Source organism: Lycium ferocissimum, chromosome 1 (genome assembly GCF_029784015.1).
Source record: "Lycium ferocissimum isolate CSIRO_LF1 chromosome 1, AGI_CSIRO_Lferr_CH_V1, whole genome shotgun sequence".
NCBI classification, from domain to species: Eukaryota; Viridiplantae; Streptophyta; class Magnoliopsida; order Solanales; family Solanaceae; genus Lycium; species Lycium ferocissimum.
The window spans coordinates 11,014,714-11,025,603 of NC_081342.1; the positions used below are offsets into that span (position 1 = coordinate 11,014,714).

A 10,890-nucleotide genomic window follows, 5' to 3' on the forward strand; every position below is an offset into this window, starting at 1 on the left:
TTGATTGTATTCCTAGTGTTCTTGAATCTTTTCGTATTTTCCTTTTAGTACAAGTTGGTAATTCCGATTGCTAATATTTTTTTCCTATTTAAGACATCGGTCTCGGCTAACAAGTAGAAATAAAATAAATATTTTTTTATAGATGACAACGTAGTTTAGTATTATACATGTATCTTCTTCTTTTATCTTGAATTTTTGCGACAATATTGGAACGAATGATTGATGTCTCCATGTCTCAACATTGCAAAATCATGCAACAAATTTCATAATAAACGTTTTTCATTTTAAAATATACTAAAAGGAAATAATGCCATACACATTAAATATGCATATGGAGTAATTTCTAATGTTAGTAGGAGATATCAATATATAGTAGAAGTAGTATACGTTAGATCGAAGTGCGTCAATATTTTTCTCCAATACCACAATAATGTTACTCCTTCCGTTTCAATTTATGTCTTTTCTTTTTAGTCGGTTCTAAAAAGGTTGACACGTTCTAGTAACAATTTTAACTATAATATACCTATTTTATTCTTAATGAGATAATTTATAACTACATAAATATTTAAACCACAAATTTTAAAAGTAATCTCCGTGTTCTCTCAAACACATTTACATAAATTGGACCGGAGGAAGTAGTACTTATTATATTTAAATCAAATCAAACGGGATCTCTTCATTATCAATATTTTTTATGTGGCAGGTAGCACATATAAGATATGTTAGTCAGTGACTGATTACTAAACTCTGTTAATTTATTCCATGGTGATTAATATTTTTATAACACCTTAGCTTTTAAAAAAATTGCATAATACTAATGTCACTCCTAACTAAAACATTATTAACTCTAAAATTACTAACAAAATTATTAAGGACTATTCTTTGAGGTCACAATAGACAGACCGAAATTTCCAGTAAGACATGCAAAAGAAGATAAAATCATTAATGAAAGAGGAAAAAATATAAATGTACATTTTAGTTTTAAATTTAAAATATTGTAAATCATAATGGAGGTCACTGTGATTAAGGCAAACGTGCGGGGAGGTCTTTGAAATTATCTCTTTATTTTTTTAATACATGTCTTTTTTTATATTTAGTGAATTGACAATTCAAATATCTTATATAACAAGTTTAAAATAACAAAATTAAAGAATATTTTAGTACCTTACACCTCTTTAATTTAGTATCACAAAATTCAAAAATCTCTTTTTGTTCATTAAACTTTGCGTTCAGTGAAATTGAGACACTTAAATTAGGACGGAGAGTGTAAGAAATATTTTCTTATATCGTGTTCCCATTGTAGTCCATGATCAACACTTCTTAACAAGACATTATAAAAAGACACAACAACAACAATTGTGGACTAGAGTCTAGTTTATATATCTCCTTTTCACCTCAAAAAAAAGATAAATCACTAACACACTATGGACTATAGCGATAACGAAGTAACAATTGATTTCTCTCCACTCCTTCGTGTTTACAAAAATGGCCATGTTGAACGTATATTCGGTTCACCTATCGTTCCACCATCCCCTTTAGACCCTATCACGGGCGTAGCCTCAAAAGACATAAACATTTCACAAGAAGTCAAGGCCAGAATTTACTTGCCAAAACTGACAAACACTACAAACCAAAAACTACCAATCTTAGTATACTATCATGGGAGTGGATTTTGTCTTGAATCTGCTTTCTCTTTCCTCCACCACCGTTACCTTAACGGCTTAACCTTGTAGTTTCCGAAGCTAATGTTATTGCTGTTTCAGTCGAGTATCGTCTTGTTCCAGAACATCCTCTTCCTGTAGCGTAGGAAGATTCTTGGACCGCACTTCAATGGGTTGGGTCACATGTTGTTGAAAAACCGGGGTTCGAAAAGGAACCATGGTTAGTTAACCATGGTGACTTTGAGAAGGTAAGAATTCCACACATATATATAGAGGTGTTTTGTTTCTTTCATGAGTTGTGTAATGAAAAATATTATATTATATTATATTATATTGTGCATTAGAAATTTTGTACTCCCTCCCATCCCAATTTATCTGAAGTTGATTGACCGAGCACGAAGTTTAACAAAGAAAGAAAGACTCTTGAATTTGTGGTCTAAAACAGGTCAAAAAAAAATTTGCGGCTATAAATTTTTTCATTAAGGGTAAAATGAGAATTTTAGAGTTATATTGTTGCTAAATATAGAAAAGTGTCATTCTTTTACTAAAACAGAAAGAGTGTCGTATAAATTTGGAAGGAGGGAGTATAGTGTATGAGAAATGTGTGAGAAAATATTATAGTGTGCATAATAAAAGTGAAGTTGATGTGTAGTTAAAAATAAAGTGAGATATTCGCGCCGAATGTTTGTTTATTTATTTTCTTTTGTACATATTATTTTCAACTGTAATTTATTGTATTTTCATCAACAGTTACTAATTGGGGGTGATAGCGCTGGAGGTAACATAGTTCACCATTTAGCTCTCAGATCTGGATCCGAAAGCTTGAATGGGGGAATCAAAATATTGGGTTCTATACTTTGTTTTCCATATTTTTTAACATCGAGTGATTTTAAGGAAGATAGTTTGCTTAGTAGGATTTGGGAGTTTGTGAATCCAACAGCTGAGGATGGAGTTGATGATCCAAGAATTAATCCTTTTGTTGAAAAAGCTCAAAGTTTATCAGGATTAGGGTGTTCGAATATTTTGGTGTATGTTGCAGAGAAAGATGAGCTGAGAAATATAGGTATTAAGTATGTTGAAGCTGTGAAGAAAAGTGAGTGGAAAGGGGAAATTGTATTGATTGATGTTGAAGGAGAAGATCATTGCTTTCAGATATTTGATCCTGAGAAAGAAAAGGCCATAGATTTGATAAAGGAAATGGCTAATTTTATCACAAAGTATTGTGTGTGACTGTTTTTTAGTCTCCAATAATTGAGATGATTCATTACATTTTCTTGTCTATGTCGATTTCATGAAATGTTAAGAAGATCATGATGTCAAAGTTTATTTGTTCTAAAGTTCCTTATTTGTAACGAACGTTCTTTTGGAAGTTCCAACTGGTTCATGCCTACTACAATCTGAGCTCTCTACGAGTCACTCTCTATTATAATTTTCCACTGTAACTGTCAAGTTTATTTTGGGACTGATTTTTCATATGCTAATTACTCCTATATTATATGTTCTCTATAATAACATTTTACTATAATAGTTAAAAAATATTTAGGAAAACGACACCGTTAAATTTGACAGTATCACTACTAAAAAAACTGTGAAATTCGATAAAAAAATAGCGACCCCATAAGGTCAGTGTTCGATAAAAACCGATCTCAAGCCCAGGTTGCAAAAGGCTTGTCGGTTTTTGAAAGCGACCTCATTAGGTCTCAAATATATTCCATAAATATATTTTCGTGGAATATACAGTATGAGCAAAATTCAGTATAAGCAAAATATGGCGACCTTCATACACAAAATATACATATGGAGTAATCTTTAATGTTAGTAGGAGATGGTATCATATATAGTACTCCCTCCGATTTAAAAAGAGTATCCACTTAATATATATGTTAGATCGAAGTGCGTGCATATTTCCCAATACCACGATAATGTTACTCCCTCCTATCCGTTCTGATTTATGGATACTTTCTCATTTTTAGTTGGTCCCAAAATGAATGACACGTTTCGATAACGATTTTAACTATAAAATACTCATTTACCCTTAATGAGATAAAGTATATCCACACAAATACTCATATCTTATTTTAAACCACAAATTTTTTTAAAAAATCTTCTTTTATTTCTTAAATTGTATTAACTTATAGCCAGGGGCGGAGCCAGGTATAGCCAATCAGAACCCCCTTCGGCAAAAAATTACACTGTTTATACATGATTAAAATTATTTTTTTATGTATATTGAGTAGATATTGAACCTCCTTTGACTTCTTTGTGTGTTCACTTCTACATATTTTGAATCCTTTAGTGAAAATTTTAATTGCCCCACTGCTTATAGCCACATAAAATCTTGTGTTCAGTCAAACACCATTACATAAATTGGACCGGAGGGAATATTACTTATTATATTTAAATCAAATCAAACGAGATCTCTTTAAATCTATATTTTTTACGTGGTAGCTAGGTAGCACAATGAATATCTGTTATTTTCAGTGACTGATTTCTAAACTTTGTTCCCTTGTTTTCTTCCGTGGTGATTAAGATTTTTATAAATACCTTTTAAAAAAATATCATAATACTAATGTCACTCCTACCTAATACATTATCACTGCATTATCTCTAAAATTACTAACAAAATTATTAAGGACTATTCTTTGGGCTCACCAACCAAACCCATGTGTAGACAGACCGAAATTTCCAGTAAGACATGCAAAAGAAGACAAAATTATTAATGAAAGAGGGAGAAAGTTGAAAGTGAGAAGTAGGTTTGAGCGTGTTTGACAAGTAAAAACATCAATTGTCAAATAAAGAACAAAAAGAAAAAGAAGATTTGGCAATCATGCAATTAATTAAATACATTAAAGGCAGGGGCTAATAATGAAATTGATGAGACAGGGGAGGGACTTCCTTTACTACAAGAAGTCAAGAACAACTTCATGATTGATGTTCAAGTACTAAATGTAAATTATTTAATTCTTTCTTCGTTTCGATTTACTACTGTAATTGTTATAACAAGATCTTTTTTTAATCTATTTCAGAAGGAAATAGTATTTCCTCTTCATATTTAGCATACTTTAGTTCTAATATTTCTATTTTATCACTAATCAGGGGATGATTAAAGACTTCAAGAAAATGCATGCACTGTTATAAATGGATAGTTCAAAAATTTAGATTTGACGGGTTTAACATTTAGATTCTTACCATTAAGTACTCCATTATACTTTACTTTTGAAATTTAGTTAAGAAAATGTTCGGATGATTAGTTAAACCTATTGACTACTAGCAAACTATGCCCGTGCGATGCACGGAGCCCAACATGATTAATTTGGTTATTCACTTTAGTTAGTCTTTGTGATTTGTATATTTTGCAACGGATACTGCGATTCTCCTTAGTGAGTCTCTATATTTTTTTTTTCCTTTCCTCTTATTTTTCCCCTTAATTTCTCAATTGTTGTTAAAATTTGTCTTATTTTGGTTATGTCCGCCTTTTTTTATATTTAGTAAGTTGACAATTCAAATATCTTATATGTCAAGTTTATAATCACAAGATTCAAAAGATATTTTATTATATTTTACACATTTTTAATTTAGATGTTTCAAAAGTCTATCTTTATTTCTTAAACTTCGTTTTACACTTAAATTGAGACGAGAGGAGTATATGCCAACGCGACGGAAATGAAAGGATAATTGAGACACTGTGGACACGTGGGGACTTAAAAAGTAAACACACAAGAGGTAGTATTAATGTTAAACTTCTGAAATGTACACATGTTAGTCCCGGCTTAGAATACAGTTTCAGTTGCTTTTTATACAACTTATTGTTGCTGTGTTCGTCCACCTTGGACGTTTGTTGTTAAATAAATAAAAATTGTCTTATTTTGGTTATGTCCGCCTCTTTTTATATTTAGTAAATTGACAATTCAAATATCCTACATGTCAAGTTTATAATCACGTGATTCAAAGGATATTTTATTATATTATACACATTTTTAATTTAGAACCACAAGATTTAAAAGTCTATCTTTATTTCTTAAACGTTGTGTCTAGTCAAATGTAGACACTTAAATTGAGACAGAGGGAGTATATGCCAAATGAAGGAAATGAAAGGACAATTAAGACACTGCAGACTTGTGGGGACTTAAAAAGTAAACACATAAGAGGTAGAATTAATGTTCAACTTCTGAAATGTACACATGTTAGTCCCTGCTTAGAGTACAATTTCAATTGCTATTTGTACAACTTATTGTTGTTGTGTTCGTCTACCTTGGGCGTTTATATATAATAAGAAAAATATAGAATAAAAAAATAGACATATATTTTTAGTAATGTGGCCAAGTAATATGGGACGAAGGGAGTACTTCATTTATTAATTATTAAAGAATGTGAAAAGTCAAGTATAGTAATGTGGCCAAGTAATATGGGACGAAGGGATTACTTCATTTATTAATTCTTAAAGAACGAGAAAAGTCAAGTAATGTGGTCAAGTAATATGGGACAGAGGGAGTACTTCATTTATTAATTCTTAAAGAATGTAAAAAGTCAAAAGTGAACAAGCAAAAGTGCAAGGAGGAAATAAATATGTCGGAGAATTAAAATTGAAGTGCATACATATATACATGAGAAGAGATTAAATATTCAGCAAGAACGTGAAAAGTCAAAAGTGAACAAGTAAAAGTGCACAAAGGAAATAAATGTGTCAGAGAATTAAAATTGAAGTGCATACGTGTATACATGAGAAGAGAAAAAATATTCATTACTATGACATATATCCACGTGGGATTTATTAATTCTTAAAGAACATGAAAAGTCAAAAGTGAACAAGTAAAAGTGTAAATAAATTTGTGTAGGAGAATTAAAATTGAACTGCATACGTCTATACATGAGAAGAGAATAAATATTCAGCAAGAACGTGAAAAGTCAAAAGTGAACAAGTAAAAGTGCACGGAGGAAATAAATGTGTTGGAAAATTAAAATTGAAGTATATACGTCCATACAAGAGAAGGGAATAAATATTAAGTACTATGACATATGTCCACGTGGGATAAAAAAGTAGTTGATTAAAGTGTACAAGTTATATAGCTTTTGGTACAAGCAATCATTGCGTGTACAATTTATAAATCTTTTGGTACAAGCAGTCACAACTGTGTTAGTCCCTCTTCCACACTTATATATATAGATATATGCTACATCCTTTACTTGGGATTTTGAAACACAAACATAACAAGAAAAACAAAGAAAAAGTACTACAGTACTAAATTAAAATAGAGCAAAGGTGCAAATATATCCCACAGCTTTGCGATTTAGAGCAGATATACCTCCCGTTAAAGTAGTGGTGTATATATACCTTTGCCGTTACAAAATGGTGCAAATATAACCCTGCCCTTACACAAATAATGCAAATATACCCTTTTCGCTAACGGGATTTTTTTAAAAAATCATTTAGCTTATTTTTAATTAAGAAAATGTCATGTGGCTTTAAAAAAAAAAGTCTACTCATTTTTTTTTTTGAGTAGACATATTTTCTGATGCCACATGGTAAATTTTTTCTGATGGGTCGGGTCTGGTTCGTTTAAAAAAAATATCTTTGTGGCTTTAAAACAAAATAAGTCTACCCATTTTTTTAAACGAAGCAGACCCAACCCACCAGAAAAAAAAAACCATGTGGCTTTAGAAAAATATGTCTACTCAAAAAAAAAAAAATATGAGTTGACTTTTTTTAAAGTCATGTGGTATTTTTTTTTAATTAAAAAATAAACTAAATGATTTATAAAAAAAATTCGTCGGCAAAAAAGGTATATTTTCACCATTTGTAACGGCAGGGGTATATTGACACAACTTTTATAACGGGAGTATATCTGCTCTAAATCGCAAAGTTGAAAGGTATATTTACGCCTTTTCCATTAAAATACAAGATGGACATATATAGGAAAGTAAACATTCATCCTCTCTTGTAGAGGTGCACCCTATATCCATTGGCGTCATAAAAAGTTTTAGACTTGGGTGTATACATATTTAAATCATTCGAAAGAGGTATAGCATTGTTATATGTGATCTATAGAGGAAAGCATGTGTGCAAGTGAACTCATACCCTTCCCCGAAATGATCCTATTACTAATTAATACACTATCATAAGAATAACTTCATATTCAACGTACACTATAAAATTTAAACTGTATTTTTTGAATATAATGCATATTTTTAATTTAAAATCATAAAATTTTAAGGTTTTCTTTATAGTTTAAATTTAAATTTTCGTGTCGAACAAGTAAAATGAAACAGAAGAGAAGTAGCATATAAAATTTTTGGTACTTTATTCAAACGTAAATATCCCTTGTATACACAATATATAAATTGGAAACACAAAGCAAGCAAAATATCCAAAAAGTATCTCGTTTCTCTGCTTGCCATGGCTACAAACGATAACGAGGTAGTCACTGATCTCTATCCTACTTTCCGACTCTACAAAAACGGCCGCGTTGAACGTTTCTACGAATATTTTAACGTGTTCTACGTTCCCCAGTCACAAGAAGATCCGGTCACGGGTGTCTCCTCTAAAGACATCACCATTTCATCTCATGTTTCCGCTAGACTTTACCTTCCAAAAAATACTTCTAATGAGAAACTTCCTGTATTAGTATTTTATCATGGTGGTGGACTTGTTCTTGGATCGGCTTTCTTCAATAAGGTGCACCGTTTTTTCAACCACTTGGTTTCTGAATCAAATGCAATTGGTGTGTCTGTAGAGTACAGGCTAGCCCCGGAGAATGATTTGGCGATATTGTACGAAGATTGCTGGACTGCGCTTCAATGGGTTGCTTCTCATAGTGAGAATAACAACTCTACTAATACTAACAAAGACTCATGGTTAACTAGCTATGGTGATTTTAACAAGGTGTTCATTGCTGGGGAAAGTGCTGGAGGTAATATTGTTAAGTAGTTTGTACTTTGTACTCCTTCCGTATCAAATTTTATACTATTTAATTTTTCTTTTTAGTCTGTTTAATTTTTATTTTTGATAAGCTTTACATTTCAATATTTTTATTTTGTTCTTGATGACATTTTCTTATACATGTGACATGACATGTTTAGAATCATAAAGTTTAAAGGACATTTTTGATGTATCATACATATTTTAATTTAGAACTACATGATTCGAATTAAAATGTTTTGTTTAAAACTTAACTTAGAAGTGATTACGGCTTAAGGTGATTCTGTTGTAATCTGAAAAGAGACGGATTCAAAATTTGAACTTTATGAATTTTAGATTGAGGATAGTGACCTCAAGTGTAACATCACAATTTTACCTTTGTACATACTTAGTAGATTTCTTAACATATACATATATATATTGGATTTGGACCACATCTACTGATTTTTCCCGAACGTTTATGTTAGAGCCTAATTTCGCCCCTGATTTTGAAGTGGTTTTCTACTTTTGTTTTTTAAAGAAAGTTATTTTCACGCCGTAAAAGTCTTTCTTTCTCACTTGGATTGTTATTATAATTTTTCTAACAGGTAATATAGTTTATCACATGGCTATGAGAGCTGGTACAGAAAGCTTAAATGGAAATGTTAAAATCTTGGGTTCCATTCTTGCTTGTCCCTTCTTTTTGATGCCAGACGAGAACATAGATTATCAGGGTAATTTAGCTTATAATATGTGGGTCACCATATGTCCAGAATTGGAATCTGGATTATCACCAATTGATAGCCCAATGATTAATCCACTTGCTGAAAAGGCTCCAAGACTATTGGGCCTAGGCTGCTCGAGGTTGTTTATGGGTATAGCTGAGAATGATGTATTGGTTCCAAGAGAAATTATGGTTCGATTTGTTGAAGGTGTGAAGAGAAGTGGGTGGAATGGTGAGTTGGTGTTCTTTGAAGTTGAAGGAGAAGAACATTGCTTCTTTATAGAGGATCCCGAAGCTGAGAAAGCTAAAGATTTAATAAAACGCTTTGCTTCTTTCATCCAACATAAGTGATCATGAGTTTTAAGTTTTAACTATTGTAGATTGTGTTACGTGTACTCTAATAAGGCTTTGGTCTAGTGGTAAAAACGCAACACGTGATGTGTAGATTATAAGGTGCATCTTTACAAGTTTAAACTTTGTCTTTGACTAAAACGTTGTATTTAAGTGGAGAAAAGTAAATGAACAACTCATTATCCACTGAATCTCAAACTTTTCCCACTAGCCCTCGATCGAGTTACTTGTATGGCTGCTTCAACTTTTGTCATCTTAATCTCTATTGCAGGTCTTTATTCATAAAAGTTTTAGCTTGCAAAATTTGATTTGAACTCTTTTTCTGTACAGTCATTTGGTGCTTCCTTTATATACTTTTGTAGTATTACCCAAATCCTTCATTTTTCATTCATGTTTCCTTCTTTAAATATCTTTATAATTTCTTCTTCTTAATTTATGTGGTATATCTTACATGAAAATTAAGAAAGGAAGCAAGACTTTTGAAACTAATGGTTGTAAATATACCATAACATTTGCATAGTTTATTGACTTTTGAATCTTATGATCTTAAATATATCATATATAACATTTATGTGGCCATAAAAACTTATCTTTAGGAGTAAAATTGAATGTTTAAGTCAAATTATTCTTGGTGAAAAGGGATCCGGCTCCCCTCCAGTAGGCATCCCCCCGCTTCCTCCATTACACGCTTAAAAGAGTGAAAAGTGTCTATTTTGTTAATCAATGGTCCAGATTTAATTATTTTAACCCATTCGTCTGACTATAGTTAACTTTCCATTTTCCCAGCAAAACCATGCCAAAAAAATTGCAAATCAAAATTGCAAATCATGGCAAACTTTGAAATTGTCCCAAAGCCTTCCTCCAGTGTAAAATAATTTGGTCGTAATTTGTAGTTTCAATTCTGCAGGATATTGTGTCTTAGTTCAGTTACCTCCATTTATATTTGAAGTTCTCTTCAAAGAGAGAGTTAATCCTTCAGTACATGTGCATACCTTCATTGATATTCGAAGTTCTCTTCAAAGACAGAGTTATTCTTTCAGTGTTCTCATTTGATTGCAAAAAAATAGAACTGATACAATCATACTCATCTCCTTCTTTTCCGGAGACTTTATGTCGATTGGATCAAGTTCTTTCATCTTCTTGTTTCAGAGTTCCGCTTTAGAAAAATTAATTGGATTTTATCGGCTCCAATAATGGCTATCTTTCCCCTATAAAAGCAGACAATTAGTGACTCCTATATAGTTGCTGCAGTTCTAATT

The 10,890-nt window shown here is 31.5% G+C and overlaps 1 protein-coding gene and 1 pseudogene across 1 annotated transcript; both read left to right on the forward strand.

Annotated features, from left to right (window-relative positions):
• The first annotated feature begins 1,424 nt into the window (after positions 1-1,424).
• LOC132068600 (2-hydroxyisoflavanone dehydratase-like) lies at positions 1,425-3,036 on the forward strand (annotated as a pseudogene).
• A 4,928-nt stretch (positions 3,037-7,964) lies between these two features.
• Positions 7,965-9,822, forward strand: LOC132047489 (hydrolase 3-like). Its single transcript, XM_059438529.1, has 2 exons — positions 7,965-8,569; positions 9,165-9,822. Exons 1-2 carry the CDS (start codon positions 8,056-8,058, stop codon positions 9,629-9,631), a joined length of 981 nt encoding a protein of 326 aa, XP_059294512.1. The 5' UTR covers positions 7,965-8,055; the 3' UTR covers positions 9,632-9,822.
• The last annotated feature ends 1,068 nt before the right edge of the window (positions 9,823-10,890 follow it).